Source organism: Lycorma delicatula, chromosome 3 (assembly GCF_047948215.1).
Source record: "Lycorma delicatula isolate Av1 chromosome 3, ASM4794821v1, whole genome shotgun sequence".
Lineage (NCBI taxonomy): Eukaryota > Metazoa > Arthropoda > Insecta > Hemiptera > Fulgoridae > Lycorma > Lycorma delicatula.
The window spans coordinates 154973998-154992398 of record NC_134457.1 but is presented as its reverse complement, the minus strand read 5'-3'; the positions used below and the strand labels follow the sequence as shown (position 1 = coordinate 154992398).

The 18401-nt window shown below is 30.6% G+C and overlaps 2 protein-coding genes across 2 annotated transcripts in view; one reads left to right on the top strand and one right to left on the bottom strand.

Moving 5' to 3' along the window:
- Positions 1–18401, top strand: part of LOC142322124 (protein Wnt-4-like) — a 175157-nt gene that overhangs the window by 143683 nt on the left and 13073 nt on the right. The window contains exons 2-4 of the mRNA XM_075360838.1: positions 8974–9106; positions 13516–13636; positions 16672–16832. Coding sequence (XP_075216953.1) covers positions 8974–9106; positions 13516–13636; positions 16672–16832 — 415 coding nt within the window. The remainder of the gene's footprint in view (positions 1–8973; positions 9107–13515; positions 13637–16671; positions 16833–18401) is intronic.
- LOC142322123 (uncharacterized) overlaps positions 17550–18401 on the bottom strand; it is a 63738-nt gene continuing 62886 nt past the window's right edge. The window contains exon 7 of the transcript XR_012755781.1: positions 17550–17697. The gene's annotated coding sequence lies outside the window, so the exon portion shown is untranslated. The remainder of the gene's footprint in view (positions 17698–18401) is intronic.

The window sequence follows — 18401 nt, the reverse complement described above, 5'->3', positions numbered from 1 at the left end:
TTTCAGGTCGATGATTTAATTTCGTGTTCTACTTTTAAACACAATATCCCGATTCGGAATCGCGATATTATTCTAAAAAAAAATGGCTTAAAGTAGACACCAGAAACCACGAATTTTTTCAATAAAAATTATAAGAAAATAACCGTATCAGGTATCCCTTTATCCAAATATGAACGCTGCCGAGTTTCACATACAATTAATTATTCAGCAGTTTTCTGATTTATTTTTTATCCGTATGAAGCCAAATATTTAAAAAAAAATTGTTACATCCAATAACAACACGCTTAAAAGAAGGTACGTAAATCACTATTAATTTAATTTTATATTAGAATATTAATTAATTAAATATTCTAATAACCTTTTCATCGCATTACAAAAACAATGATGTTCAAATTTCTGGAACGGAACCAACTAGCCTAAAAGGAAAAGGTACTATAGTTTACATTCTACTTCTACCTTTTTTTTACTTCCTTGTACGAAGTAAAGGAAATATTGTGATCGCGAAAAATTTCGGTTTTCAGATTTCAACGGAAATATCAATTTCATCATCCCTGTATCCATTTTGACTAGTTTCGGCGTGACGTCTGTACGTACGTATGAATCTCGCATAACTCAAAAACGATTAGCCGTAGGATGTTGAAATTTTGGATTTACGACTGTTGTAACATCTAGTTGTGGATCTCCACTTTTGATTGCAATCGACTTAACCAAAAGTGTCCAGAAAAGCAGAAAATCCAAAAACATTTGGATTCTGGACTTTTTCTTAACTGCAGTAATAAGCCCTCATTGTGAGCTTATCAACGATGTATCATAAGTGATACTTATTTTTATTGGTTCTAGAGTTATAGCCACATAAAATTTGAATTGATGAAATATTTGAATCTTAGACAAGGCACATCGGTTCGAATCAGACTTCATCTCCTTTTTTTTTAACTTTTTTTTTTAATTTAAATTTAAAAAAAAGTCGGTTAAATTAAAAAAAAGTTTTCGGAGATAATTATTCAGATCATGCATTGACTGATTTACCAAGCCATTGGTGTTAAGGTACCCTTCTTTAAGTATAAGAAAAAAACTTTTAATAACTAGCCGAGTAACATACTGGTACTTTATCTACCTCTTACGTATTAATTTTGTTAAACCAGCACGCCTATCGATTTTACACTGTTAAAGGTGTTGAATTAGTTATTTGTATCTGTTAAATGTAGAGAGAGTTTTTATATTTATTTAATATTTGTATAAGTGTGTTATGTTAATGTGAAATTATTTACAAAGGTTGATTCTTTTAATACACATTAAAACTATATCATTATTAAAATTATACAATTTAATTATAAAAATATATTTATTATATCAGTGAAATAACCTTCATAATCGCACAAAATATTATTACATCTGACATAATGATCCCCACAGCCCACAGGCAAAAGAACACAGAAACAACTAAATCGATCTTTAAATTCCAGCCAAAAAAAGAAAATGCAAAGATATCGGTTACAATGCAAAATATTGTTGCGCAGAACTGCGCAACCGCGTACGAAAACCACTCTACAGTCAACATAACCTCAACTTGAGGGTATGTCGTCTGTTGTCAACGTTAAATTGAGCGTAACTGAAGAACGACTCAACCAATCTTCATTAAATTTTCTCATTCACAACTTAAGATATATTAATACATCATACTTAAATTTAACTGAAATTTATCAACAAGTTTTGGAGATTTTCTAGCCACAAAAGTTTTTACGTGAATGGTATTTCCGTAATCCTCATACCACAAAACGTAAAGAAAATTCATTTTCATCCTCGAATCCCAACATACGACCGAAAAAATACCTCAGATTGAGGTTATGTGGTCTGCTGTCGACCTTAATTTGGGCGTAACTCAGAAATGATTGTGCCAATCTTAAAATTATCACATGCACAACTAAAGATACACTACGACAGCAAATTTCAATGAAATTGATCTAATAGTTTGGAAATTTTCTGTCACAAATTTTATACGTAGATCAGTAATATATATATATATATATATATATATATATTACATGTGGGAATCCCGTTTAGCCGCCTAGCAGTCGGTTGAGGTAATTTTATGTTTAATTTGTGTTGGCTGGCACGGATTTCAAAAAAATTATGTGTTGTAATTATGCTTACTTTAGATAATAAATAAAAATATAATTGTTTGTAAGTTTTTAGTACTATTATTTATTGAAGTAGATTTTTATTTTTTATAAATTATTTTTACGTTACCCATTTTCTTGAAAAATACTTTTTAAAAATAATTAAAATTATTTTTTTTATAATTACGTAATTAAATAAGAAATAAATAAATGCGATTAATCGGTGTTTTTATTCCTGTTAAAATTTTGTTTTGATTATTGTAAAGATAAATTTCGAATAATTCAGTAAAGAGAAGAGATTTTGTAAAACGATTTGCCAAATCGTTTCCAGCGTAGAATTGCACTGTTACATGATGTGTAATTATCTCCCTTTCTACCGAAAATTATTATCTTGAATTGAGATTGTGGACGGCCATTCATTTTATTTCGATCTGGACACTTTAATCATTAATATCTAAAACACGGATGAGACTATGGATGTGGGGTTTTCACTAAAGTTTTTCCCGTTCAAATCTGCATTGAAATCATGTGTAATATAACCATCATGCCTTTTAAATAATAAAGTTAAATTAAATCCAGGATGGCCGACAAAAATTTCAAATACAACTCTGAATAGTTTATTTGATCCAGTAATGAACTGCTTTTAATGGTAATATACTTACCAATAACTATATACTTAATATAACTTTATATAAACTCGGTTTTCTATAATTAAGTCATTTCCAGACCTTTTGGATACCTGTGCTTGTGTGTGTGTATATACACACACACATATTTTACATATGTGTATATATATACACATATGTAAAATTATTATATATTGTAACTGTCTAATATATATTAAATTACACGCGACGATGGTCGCGTGTTTGCGGTACGATCAGGATATTGAGAGATTGATAACTGAAAATGTTTATATAATTATAATTTATTGTTTTAAAAAGTTACTAAAACAAGACTAGTCAATAATAGTAATAATAATAAACAACGATTACATAAATAACAGAATTTAAAGTAATAGTCAGGATTTATTCACAGGTAGATAAATAATGAAAAACAGAATTCAGTCAAATTGACAAAAGACACGACCGCTAGTCTTAACACTTTTAACCACTAGTTTAATATTAACAACAATAGTACAATATATAAGACAAGTATAAAGTTCTTTTACGGCAAATACCTTTGCTGTTAACAGATAAAACTAACCTACCAATTTATGAATAAAATTTAGTACATGATCTCTTTCACTTAATAACTCACCGAAACATGTCTTGCTTTCATTTTCTGTCCACTCTGAAATTACTTGTGATGTCACCCTAATCGCGTCGAACATGTACCACTAGAAATTCGCTTTTTTATTGACCATCTCGCAGAATACTCTCGCTAACTTATATCTCGCAGACTCACATCATAACATCTCGCTTAGACTGATTTCGCAGACTACTCACAACTGGTCTTCCCCGGAGTATTTATCTTCTTTACCGTCCGGACCAGACCCCAGGTGAGCGTGAGAATGATCGACCGAGCCCTTTCCCCTTCCCATGCATTCCTACCCTGGTCCGGTAACTCTTCTCACAGAATAACACTTGTTTAGGTGTGTCAGTAGGCAGTATTACAAAGGACCATTGTTAAACGGACCAGGTTACCTTTACTGAAAGGTTCCTTTTAGCCCCTTTCTGGATTCCTCCCATATTTCTACTACTTTCTTCTTAATCGGTAGGAATCCATTACTCAGATCCGTTATACCGGTCTTGTTACAATAAATTATTATATAATTAAAATATCGATAGGCCTGTTAACGCGCTGCTCAAATGAAACGTTTAAAGGAAAGTTACCAAGAAAGGAATAATAGTTTAAGGAAAAATAGAGAAAGAAATGCCAAGAATATTTCCGCAGAGACTTCTCAACAAGGAAATTGTAGACTGTCACAAATGAGAAATTACAACAGGCGATTTTACGGAATAATAATCTAGAGTCATGCTCATCGTGTCAGTTTAATGCATAAACGTTTGTCAAACGAAACCCAAGAACAACGTTCTCACCCCTCGGCTTGATATACGAAGAGGGAGAGGTACCGGAAGCTGTACTCAAGAAATTTGATGACGAGCCAATTGAATGAAAGATGATCTCAAAATGAAGATGTTGATGGTTGCGTAGTCATTTCACCAGTTCTTACATTCTAAGCGACAAAGGGATACGGAGATGTTGAGCACAGAATGCTACCTCTAATATTAAGCTGCGCTGTAACTGTTCACAAACTACAAAGTACAACTCTTGACAAAGCAGCGATAGACCTTGGCAAAAATAATTTTGCCAAGGGGCAGATTTATAACGCTCTTAGGCAGATTTATTAACGCACTTTAGAGGGCATCGCCTTGTCTGATTTGGACCAAAATAAGTTACTAAACAGACCACATGAAAAGCTCTGAAAGAAATGATGATGTTGCGTAATCTATCCAATTTACAGGTTTCGTTATTGCCAGTAGACATTTGGACAAGGTTTGCGAGTACCCGGTTAAAAAAGTGTTTATAACTATAGAATATTATTTATTGCAAAATTATATAATATTTAACTACATACAGAGTGATGTCGGTTGTATGAGTGTTTATTTAATATTGAAAAATTAGAATTTGTATTGCAAAATGATAATTTATTACTGCAAAATATAAACGTAAACATTTATAATTTTTCAATAATGGGATAATACACTTTTTCACCATTTTATATAAATATTAAATGTAGGTTTAATATTTATATGGAATTACTCGAGAGAAAAAAGGGCACGATTGAAAGTAGAGAAAGAAATGCGATAAATATTTCCACGGAGACTGAACAGCGATAATGTTGACCGTTATTAATGTCCTAGTCACACAGGGAACAGAGCAGCACGGTACTGGTGCGAGCGGTCAGCATCTAAAGCTATCGAGCCTTTCGGAATTTTTGGTATTTTTCCTAGGATTTGGTTAAAATTTATGTGATGTAAGACCATTCCGAAAGTATACTCTTTCGATTAAAAAAAGGTTTACCAAAAACGGTTGGTTACTACCGTCGTAGAAATTGCGTAACATACGTAAAAAAAATACAGTCGAATAGATAACCACCTCCTTTTCTGAAGTCTGTTAATAAAAACATATCGAATGTACACTAAAATCACAACAGAGTTCAAGGTACACTACAATCATGTATATCATCCTGAATTGATTCTCTTACATTTCAGCAGCTTCAATTAGAATTCGTCTTAGTTCTTTCAGATTCTCCGGATTAATTTTATAAATTTTGTCTTTTAAATATTTCCAGAAGTAGTCTAGTGAACTTATATCTGGCGATCGTGAAGGCCATTCAATTTGTTCTCTCCTACCAATCCATAGTACTGGGAAAATATCGTTCAAGAAAGCGTGAACTTGAAAAGAATATTAGGCAACTGGTCTATCGTGCTGAAATCATGAATTGTTAAAATTTTGTCCAAAATAATTTTCAATAGCTGGAATAATTTGATTTCGAAGCATACCTTTATATAATTTGCCTGTCAAATTTCCCCCTTTCTACCGAAAATATTTATCTTGAATGGAGGTTGGGGACGGCCCCGTCTGAAAAATTTAATGATCAATATCTAAAACACGATTGGAAGCTATGGATGCAGGGTTTTCACTAAAGTTTTTCCTGTTCAAATCTACACTGAAATCATGAATAATATGACCATCGTGCCATTTAAAACAAACTTAAATTCAATGTGGCGGATCCAAGATGGGCGACAGTAATTTCAAACACAACTCAAAGTAGTTTCTTTGATACCGTAATCAATTTAATCAAAGATTTATTCTGGTAACGTAGTCATAGACAAGTTTCAATAATTAAACCGTTTCCAGACTTTACCCCCTGTATATAAGGAAATTAAATTTTAAGTGAATGGTATTCTCGTTCTCATACCTCAAAACGAAAAGTAATTCAATTTACCCCCCACTCCCAACGTGTGACCGAAAGTAATACCGTGCATCTCCGTGCAGTGCGTGTGGAGAAGGTCGAGACTGCATTACTACTGAACCTGAAAACATTTACACCCATCTAACAGGACAACAATATCAATCGTTGTAATTTTATTTATGCACGTTTAATCTATTACAGTTTTTATGTTTTATTAGTTATAATTCATTATTACGTAATTATTATTAATAGTTAAATAAATAAAGACTGCAAAAACAAGAATTTTAATGTAGGTATATTTTTAAAATAAAAAAATCTTAACTAGCTTGAACGTATATTGTATCCGTAATTACACTAAACTAGATGTTTTGTACAATATTTGGAATTTTCAAATTCTTCTTTGTTTTACATGTATGATAAATTTATCCGTCACTTCGTCAAATAGCGGTTCCATCTTCTTATAATCAGTTTCAGCTTTTTTTACATGCTCGAATATGGTTTCCAATAATCCTTATACATTTCATTCATTTTTTCCTCAGAAAAATTTATAAAATCTGAAATTAAAAATGTTGTTTTATTATTACCAACATATTACCTTTACAGAGCCGACCGTACAATCTCAATCGGGACAGTAAAGTGGAAATCGCAGAACCTGATACCCGTGTTTTTTAATAGTTCATAAAATTAGTACTTTATTTTTGAATTTATATGTGATAATTGTTTGCTTGTGGTTTTAATATTGCTTTATCAAACGGAATATTGTTCTTTTCTAACCGATTAATCATGCCACTTTTCCTATCATTTGAATTCTCAGGCTTCTCTAGAAATGAGTTGTGGGATGGGCCATTATCGATAACAACCACTGACCTGCGGGGGGGGGGAGAACCAAGAATTAATTTTTCAGATGCCCACTTTAAGAAATTGTTATTGACAATGTTGTGATAGGCACCGATATTTGAACTCGTTTTCCAAGGTACCATCGCGTTCGGAATGAACACCATTTCTCCTCCAGCGTGGATTATGAATTAACCGATCACCTTCATTAATCAAGACTTCTACTCCAGTACCACTGTCATATGACCACGATTTTGTCGTCGAATAGGACGTTAAGATATATGATTCGTCAAAATAGACAATCGAGGAATTTTCTTTTTTCAATCATTATTTTTCTTAAATATTCTATCCCCTTCTACCGGATGTCTTCTTTCTCAATCCAAGGTTTCCTATTGTTATCAGTTTTATACCACTTAGGGTTTATCAGTTTTAAACCCTAACTCTTTCAGGATATCTGCTAGTGTAATTCTAAAATCTTTAAATTGAATATATCTTTTGAAGTTCTTCACGTAATTTATTTAATGAGGCTGTTCTTTATGTTTTGCATGAAACTCGTTAACTGTTCTTACAACGCCTTGATCAAAACTGTTTAATCCACTGTGTAGTTTTGGACGTTTTTTACACTTTTTTGGAGTACTGAATGAGCGCGACTGCGTTTTAGGTTTAAGCTTCTGCTTTTCTTTTTGAAGTTTTTGAACTTGTGATCTTGAAATCCCACAAGCTGCAACACTTCTTTTTTCATATTTTTGAATGCACATTAAATGTTTGTAATCTTCTAATTTTCTTTACTTTACAGATTCTTTCTTCATAAAATCGTACACATTATTAACTATTTCACGAGCTTGATTATGGAACTTTTTATTTTCTTAACTATTCTGCCATTGCAAAACAAAATTCACTAAGAAAAAACACAAAAAACATACGAATTCATTAATACAAACAAAACATTAACTAATACGTCATACATTACTGAAGGAAACAACTATACTATTTATACGCGGAGACGCCAAGAATTGAATTAAATAATTTTATTGAAAATGAAAAGTATTTACTATTAATTTTTATTATTGAATATTAGTCAACAATGAGATACAAAAATGACTTACCTATTCTATGAATACGTAAAAAATGACTAAGCTATTAATAAATTATTATAATTTGTAGGGTATAGGTCTATTATTTAACGATGATGTTTATTACATCATCCACAATGCTAACAACCGCTACAAGTGCGTGTAAGTATAACTCAAATGAAATCTTTTGATAACCTTTATTCGTATAAAGCGATCATTCATTTGATGGATGCTGAGAAATTATTATCTATTAATACAAGTATAAACCATTCGCTTTTGTACTGTATACAGTAAACAGTAAGAAATATTTATAAGTACCCTAAATATTATTAAAGAAATATGGTCAGAAATTACACAAAATAATAAATTTGAATTTTTGCTATTTATGAAAATAATTAAACATGCTGTATTCCAGAATACTTAATGTTCAGAAAAAAGTAATAAAATGCCGTTCATAGCGACTGTCTGCCTCGTGCTAGCGAGCTTTTATTTTCATCGCGTGCAATATACTTTTCTTTGAAAAGTCGTAAAAATTCACAGGTAAAAGACACAAACTCAACACACTGGAAATTTATAAAAGAAACTCACACAAAATTAGAAGATAACATATTAAGGGAACATAAACGAGACAGATTCAAATGCACTAAACGGTTACATAATAAAGGGGTTTCCTAGCCTGAACAAGACGGGTCCACTAGCGATAGATGTAAATAGTACTGAAAGAGCCGAATAATTAACTTCGAAAATATATACCGGCAGAACCAATTTTAAAACTAGTGTTAAGTTTCCATAATTTTAAAAAGAATAATTATATTTTGTCAAGCCGATCAAATTTTTTCCTGTTTCACGCATAATATTCATCAAGATCTACAAAAATATTCCTAGCTTTTAAAAATAAGAAGTCTTTGATGCATACATTCACCACGAAATAATTTATTTATATATAATTATACTATTACAATTATAAATATATTTTTTTTTATTATTGCAAATTTATTTAACGGTCAATTAAACGATGTGATTTTAGGTTACTGGGTATGCAAGGAGCATCACCGAATTCACCTGGACTTACTCTTCATCACAAAGAGAACTGCCATAGACTGGATTATCTAGTTGAACGCCAACAACAGCTTTGTGGACTCAGCAATAAAATATTGGCTGTAAGTTAAGAAACATCTAATCTAACAAAATAAAAGTATTAAAAAATATAATCGGATAACCTTTTCAGAATATATTTTTCAAATGTCACATTTCATCGGGAGAAGCTTACTAGTTCTGTAACTAAATTGAAAAAATATTAATGCTAACCTCATTAAGATCGTTATATTCGGTTTTTTTTTTAATGATTCTGGTAGTTTATCATCATCAACAGAAAAAGTACATTATTACTTTTATGTTATTGAAACTAAAAAAATTACACGAATAAATATTTTACAGAACGCAAACATATCATTTTACATTCACACACGCGCGCGCACATACACACACACACACACATTCTATGTTTCCACAATTTTTTTTCAGTTGGGATTCCTGATTGGTAACAGAAGAGGGAGAATAAATTCCAGTTTCTCTGTCAAAATGATGAGGCTGTTGGTAGCGTAACAGAAAAATTAATTTTTTTTACATAAACGATGTTTTGACTTTTTTTTAAATATACGCTGAGAGATGCTCATTGTCGCAAACAATTGTAAGATAATATCGATAAAAATACAAGAAATAAATGCATTTAATGAATGCTAGACAGTTTTAATACTCACATGAAGTGTGAGGCGTATCCTACCCTACTAAATGGCATTTGTATGTGGCTATGTATCCGTTCCCCTGCTTAGCACCGGAATGTACCGATCACTAGCGGAAAATTCAGATTCGTTAGTATATGTATCGTGACGGTCAGGTGTATAATTGCTGTATTATTATACATCGATATGCCGTATATATATTGAATTTTGGGAATATTTAGAACTTTTTAACCGGATCCGAATTTTCGGACGAAAATCACAAATATCTCGAAAACGCTCGGTCCTAGCGCTCTGACATTTTTTTCGACCCCCATCCGCTCCCAGTAGTACCCGACGGATGATAAAATTTTCAAAAGCTCCCGGGGCGCCGTTCAGAAATTGGTGAGGCGGTGGGAGGGGGTGCCACCGATATCTCGGCAACCGCTTGTCCAATTTTCACAATTAAAACAGCTTGTGTATCAGCAGGTCGAGCGCTAACTGTTTAATGCATCGGGTACACTCTTGATCGATCCGATCTTAGTTACCCGGAAATTAAATCGTTTAGCCCTATGTTTTGATGGCAGTCACCCCCTATAAAACGTTCCGATCCTATCTTTCGCTAAATACGCTCAAACCTGTGTGCTAGCGCAGCTGTAAAGTATGAACTTATGAAGACTAAAAAGAAAAAAAGAAAAAATGTATATAAAAGATTTTTAAAAACCACTTATATTAAATGCACTAAAATGTAAAAACTAATTTTAGGACGGTATCTCAGAATGGATTTGACAACAAGCTTTGAGGGTTATATATAAGATTATGCGAAAGTTATAGCTTTAAAATTAAAAATTTGATGTTTTTGCCAATTTTTTCTTATGCGTGATGAATGGCCTAAAGAGTGGGGTGCAGACACACATAAGAAAAAATTGGCAAGAACATCAAATTTTTAATTTCAAGCTCACTTTCACATAATCTTACATATCACCAACAAGCTTTAATAGCTTGTTGTCAAATTCATTCTGAGATATCGACCTAAAATTATTTTTTACCTTTTAGTGCGTTTAATTTAAGATTGATTGGTGTTTTAAACATTATTTTTACATATTTTTTATTTATTTATGTGATTGTTTTTCTTCATAAAATAATGAACTATAACCAAAAAGTAGGCACCGGAATGTACGCTAGCAGAAAATCCCGATTCGTTATCAATTTCTAATTTAACTTTCGTTATATCAATTTTTATCATTCAAAAAAAAAATATTTTTTCAGAAGAGGTAATCAATTTTGGATAACTAATAATCTCATTCCGAGGCGCCGCCCGCCAGGGTAACCCGCCCGGAGGGCTTAACTGCGCAGGCGTGCCCTGTAAAATTTATAAAATTTTCAAAGTGACTTTCTAGAACTCATCAGTTAAATTAAAAGAGGCCCTGTAAAATTTATAAAATTTTCAAAGTGACTTTCTAGAACTCATCAGTTAAATTAAAAGAAGTCCAGAACGAATACAATCGTTAACAATTCCTGACTCCCGAAAACGAGAGAAGGTGAAACTGTTTGATATAACAATATCTGGATAAACTTAAGAAAAGTCTGCGTAACATTTTGCGAACATCCACATCCACGATTTTAAGTAAGCCTCAATAATAGAGGCTCTGGGACCATTTAAAGTAATCTTTTAAGTGACTGTCACCGAATAGGCAGGAGAATGATATCCGTTTTCTTATTTTTATCATTATCCTCCACTCGTAATCAGAATATGTCGATAAAAAAAAGAATATTTATGCAATACCTAGCAACTGTTTTTAAAGCAAAGGTACTGATTATGGAAACTTTTGGTCCCAGACATATATATATGTGTTTTATACACATCTATACTATTATATAGTGGAAGAGGGTTTTTGTTTGTTCGGGATAAAACTACCCGATCTTTCGGAATTAAATTTTTACCCATGCTTCTTGGCATAACTGAGAAGGTTTTTGGATAAATTTCATCTGGAAAAATCTCTAAAAAAGTATAAATATATATATATATATATATTGAATATAATCTTCATGTCAATAAACAATTTCTACATTTTAAAAATTCAATCTTTAAAGGTGATGAAGAAAGGTAAAAAAAATTTTGAACATTGATTATAAATTTTCCCAATCTCGACTATAATAAACGAGATATTCAGTAGATTTGGGCTTGCAAACACACCAGGTAAATATTTAAAAACCATTTTCAGGGTTTTTTTAATTCCGATTTTTTTAAGAGGTGCAAAAGTATACGACACTGTGGCTCAACCAACACAGCCACTGACACCGTTACTGTATGTGTGACTCGCAGCGAGTCACAGGGAGGCAGGTGCAGCACCTGCCTCCGGTTACTTGACTAATAAACATAAAATAAAATGATTGATCGCTGCGGGAAACGCAAGTAACCATATAGCGCGGGTGAAGCTGCTTCAGAGAGCTAGAATTTATATAATTATAATTTAATTGTAAAAAACAAACACAAAACACTCTTTTTTCTAGTTCATCCTCTCATGGTTAATCTACATATACACACACACCCCTCAAACACACACGAGCGCGTGCGCACCATACTTAGGGTCTAATTTTTATTTTTATAGTACATAGTATGTTTAAACTTAAAAAATATCTGAGGTGAGAGTTTTAATTTAAATCTTTGATAGACTTGTGCAGGTGCATTTGATTTTCCTTCAGCAGAATAACAATGTAGTTCACTCTAATAGCGATGAGTCCACCCATCACTAAGAGTTAATTCAGACTTCTTAACGGATCACTAAAGTCTAAGCAGAACCTCTCTGTATAATTTTCACTTTCCTTGTATAAGGCGTTACAGAGATTATGTGTTAATTGAGAAAATACTTATATGTTAATTATATTTTCATTAAATTTGTTTTTTATACTATGGAGAGCAATTCAAAAAATATAATAATTATTACAGCTTAATTCAGACAGATAATTTTATTTTAAAATAATTAGTAACCAAGTTTTCATTTATCAAAAAACTGTATATCCATACAACAAATTTGTGTTGCCAATTTGTCTGAATTCTGTCTTTCTAATTATTTGTGGTCAATTTTAAACAGAGAATATGGAATAAAGATCCAACTTAGTAACAGTCTTTAAATTTATTACTTTTTTTATCATATAAATAAAAAAGAGAACCTAATGGAAACCATCTTGTTATACTTAAATGAACAAATTAAAAAGAAGAAATCTGTATATAAAATTATAAGGAACTGATAATTTTGTAACATAATGCCTGTAGCAGAATTATTTCATCTGTTGCAAAACCAAATTCTATTCTTAGATGGCTCTTATTTTATTCTTAGGTAGCAGTATTTACAACATATTAAAAAGCAATTTGCAACAACACTTATTTTAAATGTTAACCCAAAATGATTGACCAGTAATGTGCTGCTTCCATCCTAGATAAAAATCCCCAATCTTCAAAGGAAATATAGGCCGGATGAGTTCTTGGTACCTGGAGAGCCCTTAAGAACCCTTCCAATGATCTTTTATTTCAAATACAGTCTCTCTTTGGGTAGATTATCCCTTTATCGTTATACACTTGTTTCCTTATCCTTTATTCTTTTTTCTCAAAAGGATTTGGATTGACACCCGCTAAGTCTATAATAAAGACAAGAGAATCCCTAAAGTTACTGCTGCATCCTACATATTTGTTCGGTGAGTGACTTTATCTGCTTGTTAACCTGTTCAGGAATAAACATAGAATGAAGAAAAAAGATTAGTATTGTAGTAAAATTGGAATTCTTAAGAGTTATGTAAGATTTTACCTCTTACTTTTAAAACTAATTTAACATCACCGGCTCTGCTCGCAGGCAATCAGCACTGGAGCGAGGTTGGGTATTGAAGAATGTCAACATCAATTCAGAATGAGCCGATGGAACTGTTCAACATTTGGCAACACGACATCAGTGTTTGGAGAGGTTCTCTCTGTCAGTAAGTACCCCAGGTACTCGATTCCATTCATGCATTTTTTTTTTTATTATTTGTTAACATTAATACTTATCATTTATTTTATTTTGTTTATAAAAATTATTTCCTTCCTTTATTTTTATTTATTTAAATAATAAACTGTACCTTTTTTTTATTAATAGATTTTTTTTTCATTATATTATTTACTGAAAGTTGAGAATACATGTAAAAATTTCAAACTCAATGAAATGAAGGCCTGCTTCACAGTGGCCAAGCACTAACAACCCGAATTATTGCTCACAAGACATATATAAATTTTTATTGATAAAATTATCACATTGTAATATCAGTAAACATAATGAAATAAAAAGTCAACAACATAATGAATGACATTATGTATAAAACTTGTTAATTGCCGGTTAACAAATACCATGGTATGTCAAATGTCAGTTAACTGCTTTTTAAAAAACCAATATCAAGTTTATCCAAAGGGATTAAAAATGGATTCCAAGGTAGTAGAAAAATTAAGACACCAGGTTCAGAATAACGTATACTTCAGAGTAATGTGTGTAGCGAATAGCCGAGCATTACATGAAAAGAGTAGCGAGAAGGCTTCTCAAATACCGACCCACTTTCTTTCCCTTTTGTTCTTTGAACAAATCTTTATTTAATATAATACAAGAGCTACTGACTCTGTAATCGACCTTGCCAAGAAAGCAGTATATTCTCTAGTGACTTCCTACAATACCTGGATATTATATACGATTTTTAATTTCATAATCTTTAATGAATATCGGGGGTCATTACTATCTGAAACATCATGTGTTACAAGAACTTCTAACTGACAAAGTAGTTCATATCCTGCTAATAACTGCTTTGTCAAATTTAACAATGGAAAAAGAAATTTTCAGAAAAAACAATTCCCTTATCCACCTGCATACTCATATGCATTAAAGTACATTAGAAGACAAGAGACTTATAAAATTTTTAGTTTTTCATCATTTTGAAATTGTAAACTATTGACTAAAGGGAAAAAAATTATTTCACAAAAAAGATTTTATTACTGCTTAAACATATAACTAAAATATTTTTGACTTACATAACAAAATATTTAAAAAATTTCAGGAAGTATTTTGTGAGTACAGCTTTTTTAATAATTGCATGTTAGATCAGATTTTATGTGAAGAATTTTACAAAAATATGTCATTTAATTACCAAAAAATTATACTAAAATAAAGTAGATTTATCATGACACTATCTTTGAAGTTTATTGCATTAATTTATTAATTGTTTTTAGTAGAAAAATGCATGTATTTATTTTCAAGTAATCTGCATGAAACTGAAATATACCTTCCAAAGTACGTATATAATTAATAGGTTAGTAATATTAGAATCCCATATTAAATATATTTAAAACAAGAATGATGACATAAATTTTATCTAAGTTCATAAAATTTTCCAATTAAGATAATACAATCAATCTATAGATAATAAAATATTAAACAGCTCCTCTCTTAATATTTTATCAAATTTTCTTTTATCTTTTAAGTTAATTAAAATAATTTATTTTAATAAATATATAATCATTTTCCTCATTAGTCCGTATAACAAAAGAGTAAAGAAATTTTGTTCACCATGATAATTGTGTTCATATAATTCTCTTTAGCTGAACTAAGCTAACTGCTATTAACTATCCAGCACCCTACAAGAAGGGACTAAGTTAAATAATCAAAAAACAATTTTTTATTCAAAAGTTGTTTCAAATTTTCAATTTCTTTAATTCTTATTGTCAGATATCTGTTTCCACAATGCATTCCCAAAAAATAAATCAGAAAAACTGATACCAGTGAATAGAAATGAAATGCCAGCCTGAATTTCAAGAAATATCAAATGAGAACTTTTCACTTTAATTTTTATCCTTTGAAATTTTTTACTGACAAACATCTTCATCAGCAAATAGTTTTGTAAAAGGTGGAAATGAAACTACCATTCCAAATTTACAATCTTTAATAGTGGTTATTTTAAATATTAATATATATGTTTTATTTTTCTAATGGGTGCGTTGCAATCTGTTCAACTGGTGAACCATAAGCAACCCCCCCCCCCCACAGAACAGTGAGATGAGGAAGATATATGTATGACATGTAAATGAGGTGTAGTCTTGTAAAGACTTAGACTAACCATTCCTGAGACATGTGGTTAACCCCAATCACCAAAGTACACTGATATCCACAGTCTAGCATTCAAATTTGTACAAAAGCAACTAACTTTTACTAGGATTTGAAACTCAGAACCTTCAACTTCAAAAATCAGCTGTTGAACAACTGATTTGTAAAGACAAGGTAACCACTAGACCAGCCAGTGGGTTAAATATTAGCATATGATTTTTATTTCTTTACACTGATGTTTTTATTTCTAGAATGTATTAGCAAGGACTTAAATTAAAAAAGTGATTTTGAGCAAAAGATGAGAATCATCATTCAAAGTTTCAACAGTTTTTTTTTTATAAATATTTCTTTGATTATTACCTCTAAAGTTAAAATATAATCTCAGAAAACAAAAAAAAATTTGGTAGAATAAATAAAAACTTAATGTTTAAAATCTCACAAACAATTCTTTAAAAAAATAAGTTTTTTTATAATCTATAATTTTTTCTAAATATTTCTCCATAACTAAATACCAAAAACTATTTTTGAGGCAATTTTGGTAAACATCAAAGCTACCAAACATCACAGAGGGCAAATTTTGTTTATTTTATAACATATACTAAGCCTACACAAGTAAATATATGAAGTTTTAAATTACACATTTTACATTGTTAATCAATTATTTAAGTCATAGATTACTGGTAATAATTGTATATTTTAATGATAGCATGATAACTATTTTTTAAAATCACTCCATTATTAGTTTAACATTTTTTTTACTTTGAAACCCATATTCCACAGAATTGAAACTTCAGTTTTTATTAAGATTATAAAACTTAGGCCAACTTTTTAAGTATAAGGAATATCACTATATGTTACTATTATTGTTATTATTATGTTATTTACTTTCAGAAAGTAGAGAAACAGCATTTGTATATGCTATATCATCAGCAGGTGTCGCATATGCAGTAACACGTGCATGTTCAAGAGGTGAATTAACAGAATGCAATTGTGATAATCGAGTACACTTGAGGAAGCCAAGAAAAAATTGGCAATGGGGAGGATGTTCAGAGGTATATGTTTATTACTACTATTATTATATTGAAAGCGTAAAACAATACTCTTAAACTGTCATATATATATATATATATATATATATATGAAATAAAAAAAAAAATTAGCAAGGTTAATTTAAAATTAAATAATAATATATATTTAATTTTATGATATGAACAGATCACATTCATGAGCAATAAAAGTAAAGCTGACAGGCAACATGCTGCTTAGCTTTCCTGCCATTTGTAAAGTGCCTAAAATATAACATCTCACCAATGACATTATTTGACAATTATTTTTAAATAAATGAAATCTTACTTATTAAAGCTCTTCCTTATTTGCTTACCTTTTTCCAACAGAAAAAAACTGTTTTAGATTGATGTTAGTAAAATGCTAAATAATTTTCAGTTCAACCATATTCTAGTAAATGCTCTCCCCAAAGGTACCATAAGATATAAGTAAAAACATCTAAAATGGGCATTTTGAATAAAACTTTATTATTTTTTTTTAACTCCTATTCCTGTAATAACCACTGAAAAATATTCTCACTACAAATAAATAAGAACAAATAATAATAATAATAATAATAATAAAGTTTGAGTCAATAGAAACTACCTATTAAATGTCACTGTTAAGGTCAGAGACAACCTTAACACAAGAATTCCCTAGGAAAACTGAGGAGAAAAGTGATTTTCTGTTGCCTTCTTGACAGAATTGAACTTGCTGTTGCACATCAACATGTCAAATTATTAAATGCAGCTGATATTCAATCCTACAAAAAATTCACCACAGGAATTGACTTATAATGGTCATCAGTACTATCAGAAATCAATTCTGATTGGTTCATTTAGTACTTCCGGTCCTTACATGCATGCATCACTCCTATAAGACAAGGGCAGATTATACAAAGAAACAAATTAATGTACCATTTTAAAAGTTAATTAGTATACCACTTAAAAATTAAAAAATCAATATTCATAGTTTGAATCCCAGCAAGAATGTGGTGTTTTGTCACCATTAAGTCTTCACCAACATAATAAAAATTCATCTGTAACTGGACAAAGAGCTATTGAAATTAAGTAGTAGATAAACTTGGAAAGTATATCTCTAATTCTCATGATAAAGGTAGAAAACCATTTCATCCTAATATATTATATTCCTAATAACATTTCATGTAGGGTAAAATAATATACTAAAATAATTTTTTTAAGTTGAAACATCAAGGTTAAAAAATAAATTTAGAGATGACAGGTGGTTTCACAACTTTTTCAATTGTATTTATGGTATATTACTTTTCAATGACATATAAATCATACAAGAGTAAAATTTTAATAAATTACAACATTCTTAAATTTACAAGCCACTTCATCTGATTTAAAAAATTAATTAGAATCAATTCTCCTATTATAAAAGCTAAAAATTACAAGTTTTACGATTGTTGGTTAAACCATAAAGAAAGACTGACATCAACACTTACAACAAAAACTTTTAGGACGAATATAAAATGCACACCTATTCAAAATTCATAGCGTTTTGTAATTATGATGATAAAACTTTGGAATAAGAGACCTCTAAAACCCAAGAAA